The sequence below is a fragment of the Monomorium pharaonis genome, chromosome 8 (assembly GCF_013373865.1).
Source record: "Monomorium pharaonis isolate MP-MQ-018 chromosome 8, ASM1337386v2, whole genome shotgun sequence".
In the NCBI taxonomy this organism is placed as follows: Eukaryota; Metazoa; Arthropoda; class Insecta; order Hymenoptera; family Formicidae; genus Monomorium; species Monomorium pharaonis.
Genome location: NC_050474.1, coordinates 14218988 through 14241286, shown reverse-complemented (window position 1 = coordinate 14241286; position 22299 = coordinate 14218988). Strand labels below are relative to the sequence as shown.

General features: G+C 33.9%; 2 protein-coding genes across 3 annotated transcripts in view; both read right to left on the bottom strand.

Moving 5' to 3' along the window:
- The window catches only part of LOC105836806 (Bardet-Biedl syndrome 4 protein homolog), a 222488-nt gene that overhangs the window by 78839 nt on the left and 121350 nt on the right, over positions 1 to 22299 (bottom strand). The window lies entirely within an intron of this gene.
- LOC105828348 (uncharacterized protein K02A2.6-like) lies at positions 20192 to 21575 on the bottom strand. The gene has a single exon (XM_012666627.3). It carries the CDS (start codon positions 21548 to 21550, stop codon positions 20609 to 20611), a length of 942 nt encoding a protein of 313 aa, XP_012522081.3. The 5' UTR covers positions 21551 to 21575; the 3' UTR covers positions 20192 to 20608.

Sequence of the window (22299 nt, the reverse complement as noted above, 5' to 3'; positions counted from 1 at the left end):
ACGAATCGAGTCAGTGTAACTCACTTGTAACTAAGAAAGAGTAAATATATAGTGTTATTCTGTAAACGGCTTAATCTCTCACGGAACCTGACCCGAGGAGTAACGACAGCGATCCCAACTACCGTGTCTCTATATAAGATATATTAAGTCTATAATATTATATAAGATATTATAGACTTTCGAAGGTTCTACTTTGTTATGCCCCTTATTTAGAGACTAATATATCTTATATATTATATAAGATATATACTACTTTGTTATGCCCCTTATTTAGAGACTAATATATCTTATATATTATATAAGATATATTAGTCTCTAAATAAGGGGCATAACAAAGTAGAGCCTTCGAAAATGTTTTACGTGCCCCACCGGCGGGTGGAGCATGGCACGGTATAGGACATGAATAACACGGTCATCATAAAGTATTTTTATGTATTTTTTTCAGTATTTAAATTAATCATTATTGGAAAAACGAATGATTGTATATAAAATACTAAAAAATAAGCCTTTTTAAATCACGAAATTTTATTTTTTAAAATAATGTAATAAAAAACAAGTATTATACTTATTATATTTTTATTCATTTCAAAAAATTTTATACATTTTATAAATAATTTATAAATATTTTTATGCATTTTATAAATGATTTTTTTTTCTTATAATTACGTAAAACACAGTTTAATACTTTTATGTTTCACTTACAATTTTTTTTTTCATTATTGTATTTATATATTTAATTTCATTATATATTTCATTATACAGGGTGTCCCAAATCTGGTGTGCAATACTTCATGGAAAGATAGACGGGATCGAGATGAACATAAAAATCCAATATAGTCTTGGTTAGGTCTATCAATAATCAAGATATAAATTTTTTAATTTATGCGAATGAGAGCGCGCCTTGCGCGCCGAAGGAAGGGCTCGAGCCGCTCGAGCCATAGCACGGCCTACTGTCTCAAGCATTGGCTGCCGGCGGCGGCGAGGGGAAGAAGGAAAAGTGTGGCGTCGTCGCCGTTCCCACGTCTCGCCGCACCGCGCCTAAGCTCGCGTCGATGGCTGCTACGCATACTCGCGATTACATGACAAGATTATAAATTATTAATAAAAATATGACAAATTTAAATCGTAATAAACTTCTGTAAATAAGAAAGTCAAAAGAGAGAAAGCGATGGAAACGTATGAATCCTGCAAATAATATAATATTTGCCGCATCAAATTCTCTTATCGTTTTTTATGGAATATTCAATTAACGAAGATTTATCACGATTGATTCTTTATACATTTTCCTTTCGTAACCATCTTATTAGAAAATTACAAAATGCACGAAATACTATCCCTAATATACACTCTTTGTAAAATAACACGATAGAAAAATATTCACGTTCGATCTAAGGACTTCAGGATAAATTATTCGATGCGACTTCTACGGTAATTATAGGTAATCAGAGATCAATGTTATGTCAAGTATCGTTAGTATGGTTAACTACAAAGGATTTTCTCTTGTATATGATAGAGAACTTCGAGTTTCTTCTATCGTTAATACATTATAAGTCACTGAAAATCTGTCCTAATTAATAATGCAATTAAAGGTAGAAGAAACTGTAAATTTTCTATGGTTATAAAAGAAAATCCTTCGTTGTGTTAACAATACATGATATTGAACATTAATTTTTAAGCATAATTATCGTAGCATCGCGCCTAAGCTATCGTGAAATCGTTACAATCAAGAGGGAATATTTTTCAGTGTTATTACAAAGAGTGTAACATACTATGGATAAGTATTTCGCGCATTTTAGTATGACACCTCTCTCTCTCTCTCTCTCGATAGAGAGCAGCGAGCTAGAGAAGAGAAGAGAGGAGAGAAAGAGAGCGAGAGAAAGAGAGAGCGAGAGAAGAGGAGAGAGAGAGAGCGAGAGAGAGAGAGAGCGATAGGAGAGGAGCGGATAGAGCGAGAGAGAGTCTGATAGAGAGCGAGAGCTCTAATAGCTAGAGTCGGGTAGCTATTCTATCGCTCTCTAGCTCTCTAGCTATCTCTCTCTCTCTCTCTCTCTCTCTCTCTCTCTCTCTCTCTCTCTCTCTCTCTCTCTCTCTCTCTCTCTCTCTCTCTCTCTCTCTCTCTCTCTCTCTCTCTCTCTCTCTCTCTCTTTCTCCCTCTTTCCCTCTCAAGCACTACGTAGTACACAAATACAATAAATATTACCACGTTTAACAACATCTTTAGTTTGTACTATTCTACTTTCATTATGTGTAATTTGAATAAAATTTTAACAATTATCATTTTTTTATATTTTTAGTGTACACACGATCGAAAAAAAAATTATCAAAAATTATCACTAAAACTGCGATAAATAATCAGCACGATACTTTCTTTCTGAGTGTCGTATCGTGTTTAATGTTAAAAATGTTAAAAAATAATAATCTTGTTAAAAAAATTTTATGACATTTAATGAAACTCTAATAATATTGATTGGAACTGTTGTTGAAAATGACGTTTATTGTGTTTCTGTAAATACTTTAGAGGGAAAGATATTCCTGCTAAATTACAAAGTATAAAAGTACAAAGTTCAATTTTACATACAAATCAAGAGTAAATAAAAAATTCAATAATGAATAAAAGAATTCAGAGTTTCTTTTACCTTTAATTGCATTATTAATTACGACAGATTTTCAGTGACTTATAATGTATTAACGATAGAAGAAATTCAAAGTTCTCTATCATCAAGCGACGCGGTAGCGGCGCGACGCCAAGTACATAAAGAATTTTGCTGCATGATGCAAATGATGCAAACTTCACTGCGCAAATGTCACGCCGCTACTAAGCTTTATCTGGAATTTAGCTGTCAAATTCACTTTCAGTTAAAATATCTCAGAAACTAAAATCATAAGCAAAAATCTAATGGCAATTTTGTTATATAATATTGATGTCAGCTTTCGATTGCGACCACTCCGATTAAAATTGGTACACTCATTTTTGAGATTTCGTAATCTCTTGCGCGAAAAAGCTCACTTGGATCACTTGGATATTTTCCACAGATCACATGTACACACACACGTAAAGCCAGTTTGTCGTTCAAGGGGCTTCACAATGTTCCTACATACAATTTTATAAAATTAAAATAAAATTATTTTGTAATGTAAGTGGTGAATATTGGTACGCGAAAAAATATAATAAACTTGATAATTCTAAGATCTTGTGATCTCTTGCGCAAAAAAGCTCACTTGAGTTATTTTCCACGCATTCACATATACATGCACACACACACCCAAAGCCGGTTTGTCCTTCAAGGGGCTTCACAATGTGCCTACATATAATTTTATAAAACTAAAATAAAAATTATTTTGTAATATATGTGGTGAATATTGGTATGCGAAAAAATATAATAAACTTAATAATTCTGTGATCTTGAGATTTCTTGCGCGAAAAAGCTTATTTGAGTTATTTTCTACAAATTCACATGTACATGCACACACACACGCAAAGCCGGTGTGTCCTTCAAGGGGCTTCACAATGTGCTTACATATAATTTTATAAAACTAAACATATAAAAAATTATTTTATGATATAAATAGTGAATTTGGTATGCGAGAAAAGTATAATAAGTTAACAAAAATAAAATAAATATATAACATAAACAAATACATGATATATGTGTAAATGTCAAAAATATTAATATAAAAATTAATAATAAAATTACAACGTCTAAATGTGAGTAATGTAAGTGATATTATTAGTACACAAAAAAATTTAATAAAATTAATAAAAATAAAATAAATAAATAATAATAACAAATAATATACATAATATATATGTAATAAATGTCAAAAATATTAATAAAAAATTTTTATCTGTCAATGCAAATAAGTATAAAAATATTAGTGCAATCTTTTATCACGGTGAAAATATAATAGATGGACATTACACAAACATGATATGTATTAAAAACGCAAAATGGATGTTAATAAATGATTTAAGTATAAAGAAATGCAATTGGCCTTGAAATGCTAAAAATGCATTCATATTTTTTGCAGAACAAATAAAATAAAATAAATTATGGAAAATATATACATATATACATACATACATATCAAATTAACACATTAAAAAATATGTATAATAAAACTTAATGTAATTAAAAAAAGAAGTAACTCTTTAATTTTTACAAAAAGGAGTGAAATCCCTTAAAAAAACCTTAAAAAGGTAAAAAAGATACGCCAAGTACATAAATGCGTGCTTTCCAAAATAAATTTGAGATCAATATAGTTAGCCAAGTATATTTTAAAAGACTTAAAGAAGTTTAATAAACATCTATTTAAAAATTGCTTAAACGGGCTTGATGATTAAATGATTAAAATCAACCAACGGGATTATAGTGAAGCAAAAACTTGGCGTGCCCGGCTTAAAACGCCCGACTTAAAATGATCAATGTTATACAATATGAAAATTATTTGTACGAATAAAACAATAAAAAAAATAATAACTTATGAAAAACTTCACAAAGTTAAAAAAGATATGTATATATGTCAAGTATATAAACGCATTCAAAAATGGTTCTATTCAAAAATTATGTGAAAAATGGGAATATAAGTGATAACATATAATAAAGCAGAAATTGACAGATAGTAAAGCAATATCCGAGTCACATTAATTGCATTCTTGTATATATATTTATCAATATCAATAACATAGAGCCTTGGAAATTCAGAAAAAATATGAGCCGGGCACGCCAAGTTTTTGCTTCACTATAATCCCGTTGCTTGATTTTAATCATTTAATCATCAAGCCCGTTTAAGCAATTTTTAAATAGATGTTTATTAAACTTCTTTAAGTCTTTTAAAATATACTTGGCTAACTATATTGATCTCAAATTTATTTTGGAAAGCACGCATTTATGTACTTGGCGTATCTTTTTTACCTTTTTAAGGTTTTTTTAAGGTATACATTATACAAGAGAAAATCATTTCTAGTTAACCATACTAACAATACTTGACATAACATTGATCTCTAATTACTTATAATTACCATAGAAGTTGCATCGAATAATTTATCCTGAAGTTGTTAGATCAAACGTGAATATTTTTCTGTCGTGTTATTTTACAAAGAGTGCATATTAGGGATAGTATTTCGTGCATTTCGTAATTTTCTAATAAGATGGTTACGAAAGGAGAATGTATAAAGAATCAATCGTGATAAATCTTCGTTAATTTAATATTCCATAAAAAACGATGAGAGAATTTGATGCGGCAAATATTATATTATTTGCAGGTTCCATACGTTTCCATCGCTTTCTCTCTTTCGACTTTCTTATTTACAAAAGTTTATTACGATTTAAATTTGTCCTATTTTTATTAATAATTTATAATCTCGTCATGTAATCGCGAGTATGCGTAGCAGCCATCGACGCGAGCTTAGGCGCGGTGCGGCGAGACGTGGGAACGGCGACGACGCTACGCTTCTCCTTCTTTCCTCCGCCGCCGCCGGCAGCCAATGCTTGAAACAGTAGGCCGTGCTATGGCTCGAGCGGCTCGAGCCCTTCCTTCGGCGCGCAAGGCGCGCTCTCATTCGCACAATTTAAAAAATTTATATCTCGATTATTAGCAGACCAAACCCACAACAATATTGAACTTTTATGTTCATCTCGATCCCATCTACCTTTTTATGAACAGTGACCAGTATGCTCTGGGACTCCCTGTATATAATAAAATATTTGAAAATTCTAAATGTTTGTTTGTATTTGTTAGATAGCATAACGCGTTCGTTTTCCGGTTTCCCTAAACAAAATCAAAGCGAGTGCGTATGTGCTGAATAAAGTCCGGAGGAAAAACAAATGAAAAACGTATGACGACAAACACGCTAAATAAAGAAAGAGCGAAATATATGACTGCATATTACCTAGATTCTCGCATAGATAAACTGCAAAGAATTGCCAGTACCGGATTTACATTTGGTTCTTCATCAAGTGCGTATATTATAAAAGAAAGTTATTCTTTGTCCTGCAGTTTTATCTTTAGTGTAAGGAGTATCAAAGATTAGAGTGATCATGGCAACACTGCAAAATAATAATTTGTTCATGTATCTTAAACATTCAAACCTTGGTTTCAATTATCAAGGACTGTTAAAGTTTGTTGTGCAGAAATGCAACCTAAGTTTATCAAAAGAAGGAGAAGATAAACTTAAGGAAGTTTTACGTTTATATTGCGTTAATATATCAAAACGATGGAAAGAATGCAATCGCACCTTTAAAAAATTTACAATAAAGTTTGACACATGGCTTCATGAAATATTTAAAGTTTCTAAGCAGTGCATCTCGAGAGATTTACCAATTAATGAATCTTGTGTCAGTGCTCCATCAAAACGAAAAGCCTTCAGTGACGTATCTGACAGACATAAACGCAGATTCATCGAATATTTACGAGAAGAATCTTCAGATATTTTACTATATGCAGCAAAACAAAAACTACAAAGTGAAGGACGTGCAGATACAGCATTGATGATCGATTATTTGATGAAAAATCAGAATGAGGCAGGGCGAATTATGTCATTTATCAATAATGAAATCCAACCAACTTTATTTTCAAAGGAAAAGTGTTTAGCTATGCTTCTCGATTTAGATTTATCCAAAGCTCAATACAACCAATTAAGGGAAAATAACATAAAAAATGGACAAAACCAATTGCAATCTTACTATCAAATTAAAAAAGCAAAATTGGATTGTTATCCGCCACAAGATAAAATAACGATTAGTGAGACTTTAGTTTTGATCGATTTACAGGCTATACTAAATACAACAGCTACCAGATTGCTCACATTACATGAACACGAATTGAACTTACATACTAATTTAAAATTAATATGTAAATAGGGATTTGATGGCGCTTCAAACCAAAGTATGTACAAACAAAAATTTGAAGACAATTCAAAATGTGACAACTTCATTTTCATGACAAGTTTTGTTCCGATACAATTAGTAAGTGAGATTGAAGTTCTATGGGTTAATAAAACACCATCTTCGACTCGATATTGCAGACCAATAAAATTTGAATTTATTCAAGAAACTGAGGAGATTATAAGAAATGAATATCAACGAATGGAAAACCAAATACAAAACTTAGTTACAATGCAATATAAAAATGTAACTATTAATTATGAAATGCTGTTCACTATGATTGATGGCAAAGTGTGTACAGCCCTTTCAAGTGAAAAATCATGTGCAACCTGTACGTTATGCGGTGCAAAACCTACAGAAATGAATGATATCGACACAGTGTTAAATAAAGATATATGTGAGGCTACGTACAATTTCGGTTTCTCTACTCTCCACACCAAAATACGATGTATGGAATTGCTGCACGTGTCATATAATTTGTCTTTCAAAAAATTGTCGGCACGTAAACCTGTTTTCAAGGAACAACGAGAAAACGCGAAAAGAAAAATCCAAGAAGAATTTAAGAAGAAATTAGGATTACTCATAGATATCGTGAAACATGGCTCGGGGTTAATGATGGAAACACGGCTAGACGTTTCTTTTCTGACATAGACACAACCCCAGAAATTACAGGTTTGAACAAAAATCAAATCAAACGATTTGCCATCATTCAAACAATTTCATGTGAAAAAGCAGTAGACACAAAAAAATTTGGACAATTTGCCATGGAGACAGCAAAATTATACGTCCATGATTACGGCTGGTATTATATGCCTACATCCATCCACAAATTATTGATACATAGTGAAGGAATTATATCTAATTTCTCTATTCCTATTGGCCAATTGTCAGAAGAGGCAAGCGAAGCTCGAAATAAAGAATTTAGAAGATATAGAGAAGTACACTCGCGAAAGATAAGTAGAATAACAACAAATGAAGATGTTTTATATCGTTTATTAATTACTTCGGATCCTCTAATTACAAATCTTAGATCACGTCATTTCAAGAAAGAAAAAGAGGAGTTGTTTCCTGAAACGTTACAACTTTTAAGTAAATAATGTACTCTGTAAATTTTGTGACACACACATACGCGCGCGCGCGCGCGCGTACAGTAGTGATATTATATACGCAAACTGCAATCTTTCAATCTATGGTTTTTTTTTATAATGATAAAAGTAATATTTGCGTTTCTTCATTATATTGTATAATAACATTCTTCACAGAATGTTTTATATTTTTTTATCGTGTTTCTTAATAAAATTGTATTTCATGTATTTTTGTAAGTAATTTCTATAATTATTACACACACATAACTAGACTTACACTTAAAATATTTCATATATTTGACAAAGTGGCACTTAATTCAAACACAGATATGTAGTACAAGGCTTACTGTGTATGGTAGAATCATGCAGAATGCTAACAATGTTAAACATTTTTTTTATAACTTAATATGAAGTTGTATAAACATATTTTTAATATGGTAAATCAGATATTATTCTAGAAAATATTCAAGAAACACGATAAAACTGTCTCTTATATAATTTTTGTTTATTTAAACTGTAGAAAATAAGATTTAAAAAGCGTGCATTTAATTGTTAATATTTTATATAGATATATAGGCAATTTCAAACATTGATACAGAAAAGACAAAAGTTTTATATGTCAGGACGACCTATGTTATGATACATTTGTACAGAAAGTAAGAAAGTATTTGAAATAAATGACGTTATTTAATTAATCTACATCTACTTAAATATTGGAATTTATAAATAAAAGTAACCATTTTGATCATTTAATTTTTTGCTCTATGTCCGCTATTTCTTAAGCGTCGTCCCACCGTGCGACGATCTAACTACGAGGAATAAAAATTTGTAAGTAACTGATAATTTATTTGGAAATTGAAAACCGATCACGTTTCATTGTGTTAATATAAATAAGCTAGCACGTAGAATTCACGCGGAACATAACCTTTTCGAGCTGGCGAGCACCAACGATCGTTGTTCTGTAAATATTAATCCTTCTGTTATCTACAAGTGTCTCTTAGACGATTATATTATATTTTCGTATTAATTTCTATTTTGAGATATTTCGTTAACGACAAATTAAACTACTGGACATGTAGGATTTTTGCTAGCATAGTCCCTTAGACAAATATTTCAACGCACAAATAAAATATTCTTCTAAAAAAACATGTTTTATCGCTAGTATAAAATATAAATCTCTCGTAATGAGACATAATAAAATAATACTCATAAAATTCCATGTAGATCGCAATTTTGTTACTATGTACAAAAGGTTTTCGCTGAATTTTCCTGATTTCTTGTATTAATTGACACAAACTCTCTGCGATGAAAAAAAAATCATAAACCTTAAATTGAGTCTATTTGGGTACATTTATATTTCATACTGGCGATAAAACATCTTTCTTGAAAAAATTTCATTCATGCGCTGAAATATTCTTTTACTTCTTCGAATAGATTGCGCGGACATTATAAACACTAGGAAAACTTATCGATGACCTTTCGTGCACAAACTGCAATCAATATTAAGGTTAATTCTATCTCATCACAGAGAATTTGTGTTAATTGATACAAGAAATCAGGAAAACTCAGCAATAACTTTTTGTACACAATAATTATAATTTATATGGAATTTTATGATCTTTGTCTCATCGAAAGGTATTTATATTTCATACTAGCAATAAAGCATGTTTTTAAAGTAATATTTTACTAGTGCCATGAAATATTTTTCTGAAGAGATCATGATGCTGGCAAATATCCTATGTGTCCAGCGGTCGCCAATTTTTTGTTGAAATATTTCAAAATACTCCAAGTTATAGGGCTGAGATAAGTTGCATGTCTAAAAAAATTATTGCACCCCTTTTCACATCAATATGCGAGTCATTTCAAATTTCAAGCCAAAATAAAATTTAATAAATTTGAGAAAAACATGAACATTGTTTTACTTTTTTTAACTTTTTTCAGATAAGATGTATATATGCCAATTTTGTACCTACCAGTTCCAACAACTGGCATTGTACTTGAAGCATCGACAATTGCATTTAAACATCACTCAAAACTTCCATTGTGATTTTAATATAAAAAGATGTTCCATTTGGAAGTGTCCTTACGATCTCATTTGTTGCGAACACATAAAGTTCTCAGAGGAGTAAAAACCGGTAGCCCTTATTATACTTCTCGTACTGTGAACACAAAATTTATTTGCTCGATCCCTTTTTGCATGAAAGAATTCGACTCGTTTCGAGTGATTATTAAACATTTAAAATGTCATATTCGACAAAAAGAAAAAATTAGGTATCGCTTTAGAGATTGCAAAAATGAATATGATATTGTACATTCCTTACCGGACATTTATTTAAAAAGCATAAAATTTCTGCCGGTAATACATCATGCCTCGCTTTTATTAGTACGTGCAGTATATTGGATTGCGAAAATTTAACTATCAATGAAAGTTGCATCGATGAACAACCGAAGTTGTTAATGAATTCTTTTAGTGATGTTTATGACGATACACAGCACCAAAATTCGACAGATCTATTCCTCTTGAACGTAGCACAATTGTTTTTAAAATTGGAATGCCAGTTATTGGTGCCAGTGTCATCACTTCAGACTATTGTTTCGGATACATTGAATGCGCATGAACAAGGCCAGGAAATAGTCAAATCTAATTTGAAGACGCGCTTACGCGAAGAATATATTTTAGCAGATCAAATAGATTCAATTGTCAATCAAATATTTAGCGATGATCCTTCTCTTGTATCAACTAAAACATTGAACACAGACTACAAACGTAAACGATTTTATAAAAATTATTGTGCCTTTATAGAACCTGAGGTAGTACTAAGTACCGATCATCCAAAAAAAGGTTTTTCACTTTGTTCTTATTCAAAAAACTTTGAAAGAACTCTTTTCGAATAAGTCTTCCAGTAATGAGCTCCGTTGTGAATTTCATGAACGAGATGTTCTGACAGTTTTTACCGATGCATCTGTATTCAAAGACTCTGTTTTTTTTTCCAACAAAATCCAAACGCCCAAAAATTTATTTTATATTATATCAAGACGCATTTAAAGTTGTGAATCCAATCGAAACTGCTGTTTATAAACATAAACTAATTGAAATATATTTGAGCATCGGTAATCTTCCGGAATACGTGCGATTGCATGTAAATGCAATTAAACTCGTTGCACTTTATAGGGAAAAGGATTTTGATCATGATAAAGTATACGGGAAAATTGTAGATGATTTGAAAACAATAGAATCGGAAAAATTACAGACATCTTCAAGAGAAATAATAAAAGGGTCACTTGTTTTTATTGCTGGCGACAATCTTGGAAACCATTTACTTGGTGGTTTTGTTGAATATTTTAGTATGGCGATGTATATCTGTCGATACTGTCTTGCTACTTGAGACGAATTTCATAATGATGACGTTCAGCCTATAACGTACGAACGAAGAACGATTGGAAATTACAATGACGCATTACAAAAAAAGGGAGAAAAAAATCACCACTAAAGCATAAAGTTTAATTCCAAGTTCAATGAATTAAAAAATTTTTATATTTGGATTGCCGCCTTGTCTTGGTCCCGATTTGTTAGAAGAAGTGGTTGCATATAATTAAAAAATTCACGTTAATTATTTCATTTAAGACGGACGGTTCTCATTATCATTTCTGAATAAACATTAATATCACTAAATCTTTGAGTGAAAAGCACAAACTATTTCAAAGTTTACTTCGATTTAGTGCGGATATCAGACCAGAAATTGATATGAAAAAAAATTCAAATTTTCAAAAATGTATTGAATCTTTTACTTATTCAAAATAAGATATGAGAGATAAGCCATGCCCAATTTCAAAACGAAAGAAGAGAATCATTGGTGGGGCATGGCAGATTTTTATCTTTATCAAACTTTTCCCATTATTAATGGAAGATAAAATTCAAGATGCTATGAATGATGTATGGCGGACTGTTCTTCTTCTTGAAGAAATAGACGAAATAGTTTTTGCTCCATAAATCTTGTTTGTCATACTTAGAAATGATTATAGGTGAATACATTGTTTTAAGAAAAAACATCGAGCCAAATCTTCGTCCAAAACATCATTACTTGAGGCATTATCCTGAATTAATTGTGAAATTCGGGCCATTGATGAAGGTTTGGTCTCTAGGCTTTGAAAGCAAACATATTTATTTCAAGCGTTCTATTCAAGAGTTTTTTGATACAATTGAAATTACATTAATATCACTAAATCTTTGAGTGAAAAGCACAAACTATTTCAAAGTTTACTTCGATTTGGTGCGGATATCAGACCAGAAATTGATATGAAAGAAAATTCAAATTTTTAAAAATGTATTTATCATGACAGCATTCAATCAGCAGTAGAAAAAGTACGTCTTCTCGATAATATTCAGGAGTGCAATGAAATAACGGTGATAGGCATTACATACAGAAAAGAAGATTGTTTAGTGATTCGGCAAAAAGGCTATCAGTATGGTATTGAAATTAGAAAAGTGTCTATTCTTTTGAGCGATGAACAATGTGTATTCATGGTATTCGAAATATTGGAGACTCTTTTTATTCCGTATCTACGCGTTTATCATATCGGAAAATGTATCAGATACAAATGTTATTAGACGATTTGTCAGGTACGGAAAAACTGTACACATATAATATTGGGACCACTATTTACGTGAAACCAAACTACGGTTTGGTTGCTCGCCTTCTATAAAGTTAAAACTAATATTGAAGGTAATTTTTTTGCAAAGAAAGAAAAACTGCATTAAGTTATATGTATGTCTTAGAAATGGTGGAGGTGCACCACAAATCCACAAATAATTGTATCTTGACTTTTATGCAATGTTGTGCATTATGTTTACGAATTCGATATCTGTTCTTATGTTTCGGTGTTATTGTTGTTTTATTCACAGATTTGAACATTAGCAACATGTCATTGTTTAAAGTGCGCCATTCCAATTGTTCCAAAAAAGTAATAATAAAAACACGAATTTGCTGTAGCGGTGTCGTTATTTTCCGACATTCACGCCTATTAGTTACGTTTACGATAACCGCTTTTTCCGATTACCGGGGGATCAGCACGTTTATCGCTTTTGCCCTTCGTATACGCCTTTTTACAAAAATTATGTGTCTCGACTTACAATAACGCTGCGACTTGTTCCAGGCCGTCAGCTGCGTAGTGCGGTAGATCCGTACTCCGATGTCGCTGATAACGCTGCGCTGGGTGTCGGGCCGTGGCTGAGTTTTGTTCGGCGAGCTCATTCGGTCAGCTGATCCTCGATGTCGTCTAGCTGCTCTCGCCTCGTGATGTAAGTCCCTTGGCCTTCAGCTGTGGTTGGCTTCTCGATGGAGTTGCTTTGCCTTGGTAAATGCACCTTCTTTCTGGCAGTCGAATCCCACCGCTGCCACCAATTTTGTTGTACCTTGCGGTGCAATAAATAATTTTGTCGGGTTCGTACCTGCCTTAGGAGTGGAAACTCATGAAAGGAGGATTACGCAAGGTCTTTGAGTCACTGACACACTTGTTTTTTGATCATTAATAAAATGTTTATTCCCCTTATGATACACTGGAGTTTTTTGTACTTGCGGTCGGCGGAGGTGCCGCGTCGTATTACACAGAGGTGATTAGATACGGCGCGCGGCTCTAAGATAGCGCGCTGTATATTCGCTCGCTCGAGGTTCGCTGTGACTAAGTCTTGAACTCTAAGTTCCGTACTCTAATCTTGCAGGCCGTATGTATCGGCTTGATTGACTAATGACTGATCCCGCGGGCCGCTATTTGGCGGCTGTTTAAGTAGTCCCGCGGGTTTGATATAATAGTGGGGCAATGGGCCCTCAGCATGACCATATTTGAGACGCGTGAAGTTAGCCCCCCAACATTAAAAAAAAATCTTTTAATAGCTTATTCGATTGCCCTTCGTTTGCACATGTATGCACATTTCAAATTTTTGTTTGCACACTTTTAGTACAAAAGTTATTAACAAAAGAATTTTGGGGGGGCTAATTTCACAAGAATTTCTTTTACAAACAATACGTAATTCTGCAACAGATGAAACGGAAAATCGTGATGAAAAAAAGAATAATTCTAATAATAATTCTTTAGATGAAATAGACGCTGTTGTATTAATAGATATCAATTTATTCCAGGAATTATATAGTGACGCAAAAAATGTTGCCGAAAAACACGTGCAGGTCAGCACCCTAATCCATACTATTGTCCCGAATTTGTGTCACCGTTTGCACGATTTGCAAAGTATTATGTTCTGTGGACCAATATCATGAAAACAATTACTAAATCTCAATACACTGTAGCTTCATCGGCTAGATCTGAAACATATTTTAACGATGTAAAAAATATTACATTCAACGATGACAGACCTATACGAGTAGATAAATTTGTTATTAAATATATACGCTCAATTAAAAGTATTTGTAAACTTAAACGCGCAGCGCACAATAATTGCACTATCGTACAGGATACTAATGTTGGAGAAACGAAAAATTTAAAACGCGATAGTTCTGTTCTTAATATTAATAAAGAATCTGCTAAGGATGTCGAGCAATACCTAACTGCAGAAGAAAATTGGCGTGGTTTATATCCACAGAAAAAAACACGAAAGAAAGGTACACAAGAAATTAATAAAAAAAAAAGAGGAAAGTACTTAACAGCTTATCCTGATATAAGTTTAATTCATAATCGCCCCCTACGTAGAAAAAAAATGCATGCATACAAAATAGTTCACTACTTCCTCCAATTAAGATTAACAAAACAAAAATACAGATACTTTATACTTGTCCCTTTGATACGATAACAGAAATATTAGCAACTGCATATGCAGATTCCGTCATTTACAAGCAGACAATTGATCAAAAATTCAAAGATTTGAGATTTTTTCAAATAATAGTACAATATGCCATCAATGGAATTAATAATATGTTCTATTTTAAGATAAAGCTTCTTATTTGTTAACGCTTTTTAATGAAGAAGGAGGTACTGTCAATTGTGCTTGTAATATTTCCAATTTCGTTACGAAATTATTGGTTGAAGCACCAAGCTTCAAACAAAGAAACATATGCGCTGAATGTAATGAGAAAATTAAAAACATTGCAATAGCGGAAATTGATTGTAAGCCGATTCTTCAGCAAGGCTAACGTATTGGATTACAAAAATCTATAAATACTTTTCTTTTGCGTAGAGAAATTCCATGCAAAAATTGCGGTATCAAAGTAATCAGCGAAATAAATCCGAACACACATATATTAATTGATGTCGAATATGCATATTATGATACACTTTTAACTAAAACAGGATTCCCAAATGCACTCAATAAGGTATCTCTTTCTGAAATACCTATGTAACGAACCGCGTTCCTAAGCGGCGAACAGCGACCGCGAGGCCCGGCCGATCATACGCCGGGCCAAGAAACGGGCAAAGCGCGCCCGTAATAAGCACTCCACGCCACCGAGATGACGCGCATCTCGGAGGCGCTTCGCCTCCCTCCTCTCAAACCAGCATCCCGGCCCGAGAGGAGGCCGAGGAGTCCCGAAGACTCCCGAGTCGCTGCCGGGGACCATATATAAGGCCGCCCGGCAGCGATAAAGATCACTTCTCGTTATCCCGTCCGATTCGCTCCGACGAGAAGAGAAAACCTTACGAGCCAAGAAAAACGGTGGAATGTTCTCCGTCATCGCCGAGAGTTCTCGACCTAGCTCGTCTTGTTTCCTTCCTCGCTAAGCAAACAACGGGGGTAGAGCGTGCTTTGTCTCCGCCGAGAGCTCTCGGCAGCTAGCAAGAATCCTTCCCAACCACATCCTCACGGCCCGGTAACCGGCACGGAGTGTTCTCCGTCTCCCCCCGAGCGTACTCGGGGCCGACGCCGTTCCGCAAAACCAAGCCGTGATTCAGAAAATTGCCGCAACAATTCACGAGAAAACTTCGGGACGCGAGACACCCGCTTCCGCACCGCGCGCCCGCCGGCCACCAAGCCCAAACGTCGGGCTCGCTACACGCGCCGCCCGCCACACCGCGCGCCGCGGACATCCCACCGTACCAAGCAGCTGATCGGCTGGCTGTCACGCGCGCGGTTACTGATCGCCGAAGATCTCACTGTATATAACACCAACCTCTGTATATAATTCCCCCCCGCGCTGTAAATATCCGCGAACCTATCTGTATTATAAAATAAGCAATAAAGAGTATCGTCCAGTTATCCATTGCATTTCTGCTATCTTTGAGCCTTTTTTCGCCCTGACCTTTTTCCGACGAGCTAGTCTCCGCGCGAAAAACGGTCGTTACACCTATAAACTTAAAAATTAAAGCAGAAAAATATCGATTGATAGAAATAACCTCTTATGATAGTTATTTTGAACAAGAAGTAGGACATTATATTGCTTATTGTTATAGAGCTACAAATGTTTGGAAGGACAGTTTAAAAAATAAATGTGTAACGATATCGCATAAGTTGGTCAGGCCAAATGTTATAATTTATGTAAAATTATCACAAAATTAAACTCCACATGATCCGCCTATCTTATATTATACTGATATTTTCTTCTCCCTTCGTCAACTCTTTAAACGGCACCTCTTCCTTTATTACTAATCTTATATAACGTTCGTTAAAATCTCCTGTAACTTTTATAAACACTTGTGTATTGTTATGTTGCAATATAATGTTTGCAAAAGTTGAAACACTATCATCAGCATATTCTTGAGAAAAATCTACCGGTTAAGGCTATTTCAATCCACTTTTCTCATAGTTAGGGGCTTGTCCCTCTAAAGTTCTTTTCTTAATAACATTGCATTAGAAGTGGGCAAACAATAATTTGAAATGTGCATACTTGTGCAAACGATGAGTAATCAAATGTGCTATAGAAATTTTTTTTAATCTTTAGGGGCTGATGTGAAGTTGGCCCCCAAAAATTATTTTAATAATTTTTGTACTAGAAGTGTGCAAACGAAAATTTAAATTGTTTGGGAACATGCAAACAAAACTATCGATTAATGTAATTTTGAAAGCAGTATTCGTGTTTCGACTTTATCTCCCTACGGCGACTGTTGCCGAAACTTTAATTGTTTATAACTTTTTAATCAAGAGTATGCAAATGAAAAATCGAGCTTTTTAGAAATGTGCAAACGAAAATCTAACGATTAAGACTAGTTGGATCCAATTTGCTTGTAGTTGGGCGAGTGTGAAGTTGGTCCCCCCAAAATTGTTTTTCTCATAACTTTTTAACCAGAAGTGTGCAAACAAAAATTCGAAATGTGCATACATGTGCAAACGAAGAGCAATCGAATAAGCTATTGAAAGATTTTTTTTTAATGTTTGGGGGCTAACTTCACGCGTCTCCATATTTGGTCATATCCGCGCACATCCGGCGCGCGGGAAATATTTGCGAGCTTAGCAACGAGCTTAGCCAAAATGCAAATATGCATTTCCGGTGGCATGATTGTTGCTAAGCTGAACTTTGCTAAATTTCACGAGATGCCCAGTGCGTTGATCGGTGCGATGGCTAGCCGGCAGCACACGAGGCATGTGTTACTCGACACCTCGCGATGAGTCTTCCTTGGCGAACTCTATTAATATCTTTATTAATTTAATTTTAATATTATTTTATTATCGATTGTGAGTGTCTCGCTCACAACAGAGGCAAGTAATTTACATGAACCGAATAAGCATACAAATGCAGTAATAATTTATATGGGAATTTGTAAAGTTTTAAAAGACTAATTATAAATAATTTATACTACTTCATTTGACAGCGAAATTGGTTTAATAGTCATATTGTTTATCTAAATTCAATATAATAACAGGAAAATCGCTATTCGACATCAAAGCGAAATGCGACGTCGTACTGAAGGAGAAAGTCATTCTATGCGCCCGAGCGCTATACTGGATGAATTTCTACTTATGTTTTTAGCATTACGTATTTGGCTACGTATATATGCCACAGGTTAAAAAAACTTTGGAGTTTTCAAACCATTTCCTTATTAAGGGTTTATGAGCGCATACACTGGAAAAAAAATATCAGTTTTTATTTAATTTTCCCATTTTCCCAATATGTATTTCTCACAAACAGTTGGGATGTTTGCACGAAGATAGCCGCGTCGAAACATCACGTAACCGAAAAACATGTATAATTCCTAAATGTAATTTTACACGGTTTTGCATGTATAACTCGCAAGCAACAAAACTCGCTTATTGTACCCAACTTGCTAGTATTGTAATAAACTTATATAGTTAGGTATATATATGGTAATATATTTCGATGACGTAAAATAGAGTAAGAAAACGTTTTCGTGCTGAACGTCTTTTGAACGTCTTTTTTTTTAAGTCTTATTTTCTTTCATATGTTTTCAGAGTATTACTTCTTATAAACCCCGAAAGTGAACATAAGCAAAAGAACACAAAAAGAAAGTCACTGTCCTTTAATGGTTCCGTGATGAAGCTAGCTGTGAAGGCTTTAAAAGACGATTGAGATTTTTAAAGACGACTACTGTCGTATAACGATTCAGAATCGTATTAACGCGATCAATATTATTATCAAAACGATTAAAAAATGTACCAAATGATTTATTATTTTATATTTATTACCATATATATAAGTAAATATTATTTTATAGTTATTATCATAAATATAAGTAAATATTTTAAAACGTTTAGTATACAATTTATAAGTTCGAAAAAAATAAAAATGTTCTGGCTACTATACGAGTCATTCTTTTACAAATCGGACGGATTTTGAGAAAAAAAACGACCCATTTTTTATCTATTTGAAAATTTTTTTATGGGTTCTAGGCATAAAATAAATGAACACGTGTATCGAGATTTTTTTTCTTTTTATTTCAAAAAATACACGAGTTCAAAATGTTGACAATGCGTCGATTGCACTGATCTTTAAATTGTCATATTTTTGGTTCTATTCATCGTAGAGATTTCAATTTTTTTTCATTTTAAAGCTAATGAAATGGACTTTCTTGTGAAATTATTTCCAATTATATGCATTTGTAAATTACTATTGTTACAATGAAATAAAATGTTTAAGGTTGATTTAAACGAAAATAATTTTTTCAGAAAGGTCATTTTATTAGCTTTAAAATGAAAAAAAATTGAAGTCTTTACGATAAATAGAACCGAAGATATAATAATTTAAAGATCAGTGTAACCGACGCATCGTCAAAATTTTGAACTCGTGTATTTTTTGAAAAAAAAATCCCGATACACGTGTTCGCTCATTTAATGCTTAGAACCTATAGGAAAATTTTCAAACAGATAAAAAAATGGATCGTTCAATTAGGTGTCCGATTTGTAAAAGAATGACTCATATATATATATATATATATATATATATATATATATATATATATATTGTTGCGTTCGCCCGGCAAGACTGCCTCGCACTCTTACTCGCGCACTCCCGCACGAAATAAGAAAGACACTCTCTTTCTGATAAAATCTTTAATGTGGCTTGAAAATACAAAAATCGTTCACGAACAGAAAAACATTTTATTTTTGATTCGGTTTAAGTCAAGTGCACGATCATCATTTCATATTGAATAAATGAAAAATACCCGAAAATGTTGTTTTTCAAGGTTAGCAACATTGTTAATTATTATTCGATCTAATTGAACTCGGTCTGCAAAACATTTTAATACCGAATTAATTATTTAAAAAATAATGCGTAATAGAAAAAATTGCATTAATTATTTCAAAAGTAATGTGTAATGAAAAAAATCGCATTACTTATTACAAAAGTAATGCGTAATGAAAAAAATTGCATTACTTATTTCAAAAGTAAAGCGTAATGAAAAAAATCGCATTACTTATTTTAAAAGTAATGCGTAATGAAAAAAATCGCATTACTTATTACAAAAGTAATGCGTAATGAAAAAAATTGCATTACTTATTTCAAAAGTAATGCGTAATTGAGAAACTTTGTATTGGTTATTGAAAAAATATTCTTTAATGAAATCGTAATGCATTACAAAAAATAATGCATTATTTAGAACCTGTATATATATATATATATATATATATATATATATATATATTCTTTCAACTTAGTTACAAAATTTGATTAGTCACTTAATAAACCCGTGACAAATATGTAACGTCGAGCGACATACGTTTGTCGCTGTATGGTACGCAAGTAAGCCCGCTCGTTATCTTTACATCGGTGTTTATATACACCGATTTTTGGCGTATAACCGGGGAGGGTACTTCCGCGGTCACTGGCCTTCAGTCAGTGCACTTGCTTAGCCAGTAATTGCTGGCTATACAGATTCCACCCCAAAATCAGGAGATTTTGGGTGTTCTTTATTAAGCAACTGAAAACATTGCCCGGTGCGACCTTTATCGCCCGCGACATTCTTGGTGTGAGTGCATCACACTCACAACAACTTTAAAATTGATTTTGTTGTGTTTAGAGGCTTGTTAATAAGGAATGCACTGATTGTTTCCTCGTACTTCGTATATTTGATATTAATAGTTATACAGGTAAGTATGCACCCACACGAAGCTAAAGCCCGCGCGTCTCGAATCTTCTCTCATCCATCGAACATGAATTACCTCTAGATGCGCGACTCGACTAACGGTGCGTTTAAAACGCGCTTACAAACGCATAGCTCGATATATCACATTTCCTCCCCTTTTTATTTAGAACCGCGTCCCTTTTGAATACCCTTTTGTTTATACTCCAAACGGTCAGGCTGTCTTCTAGTCCTCTGTGGTCGTTGACATGATCGTGTCATTTCGGGTACTAGATATTGTGGCGGCTCCGTATCTGAAGACTCTGATGCTTCTTCAGCTGTCTCGAATTCTTCTTTTTCTTCTGTTCGTTCCGGGGATGATGACAGCGAATCTGAATCAGGTTTGATATGTTTTTCCGGTGGACAACTATTATCTTCCGGAACTTCCTCCGCATTAAGTCGCAATGGCATGGCCTTGAGGATTTGGTCAACATGACGTTTGTAATATTGATCTCCTACGCGGACAAGATAGGTGACTGGACCTAGAGCCTTTATAATAACTCCCAAGGACCATTTAGCTTCATTCCTAGAATATGTGCGGATCCACGCTTCCACTCCTTTTTCAAACTCTCGACTTTTTACGTGTGTGTTGTAGTTCTTTTCTTGTCTGGCCTGTGCTACTGCTACTCTGCTGTGTATGTCTGGTTTGATTAAATCAAACAAACTTCGTGGCCTTCGTCCTGTTAGCAATTCTGCTGGAGCTGCTCCGGTCGTTGAATGTGGAGTACATCGATAATTGAATAGAAATCGTTGGATGCGATAAGTTAAGTCACCTTCTGCGTTATATACTGCCTTCTTGAAGGTCTGCACGAAGCGTTCTGCCTCTCCGTTGGTGCGTGGATGGTATGCTGAGCTTGTTATGTGTCTAATTCCGTTGTTTTTGCAGAATCTTTGGAACTCTGCTGATACGAACTGCCTGCCATTATCAGAAACTATTTGCTCCGAAATACCAAATCTTACAAAGCTGTCTCTTAGCTTCTCGATGACTTTTTTGCTTGTCGTGTCGGCCTGCATGTTATATACCTCCGGCCATTTTGTGTGTGCGTCCATTATGATCAAGAACATCCTATTTTGTAGGGGTCCTGCTAGATCAATGTGGAGCCTTTGCCATGGTCTTTCCGGGAATTTCCACGAGTGCAACGGTGCGCTTGGGGGATCTGGTCTGTTCGAGCAGCAACTAATGCAACTTTTTGTGATCTCCTCAATTTCCCTGTCTATATTTGGCCACTATATGAATTGTCTTGCCAATGCTTTCATCCTCACTATTCCAGCATGTGTTTCATGAAGACTTTTTAATAATCTTTTCTGCAGTCTCTGAGGGATAACCACCCGTAATCCCCAAATAATTATTCCTTGATCTGTGGATAACTCCTCTCTTTTCTTGAAGTAGTTCTGCAGTTCTGAGTCTTCCTTATCAATTGAGCTTGGCCACTTGTTATTAATGAAAGATAGTACTTTCGACAGAACCTTATCTCTTGCTGTGGCTATACGTATTTCTTTATACGTTATTGGCAGTGCTTCTATGTTTTCTTCGGCGATTAGATTTATTTCTTTTGCATCTTCTTCTTCTTCTCCTCTTGTCTTCTTATCCGGAAACCGTGACAGTACATCTGCATTACCATGTTCCGATGTGGATCTATATTCAATGACGTACTCGAACCGTGACATGTATACACTTCAGCGATGAAGTCTTGCTGCTGCATAGGGCTGTAATGATGATTTTGGACAAAAAATGCTTAAAAGTGGTTTGTGATCCGTTATTAAGATGAATTGACGACCACAAAGATATTTATAAAATTTCTTCAACGCGCAGA

Coding starts and splice junctions, on each gene's coding strand:
- LOC105828348 (XM_012666627.3), bottom strand. CDS start 21,550: ATGTTCTTGATCATAATGGACGCACACACAAAATGGCCGGAGGTATAT.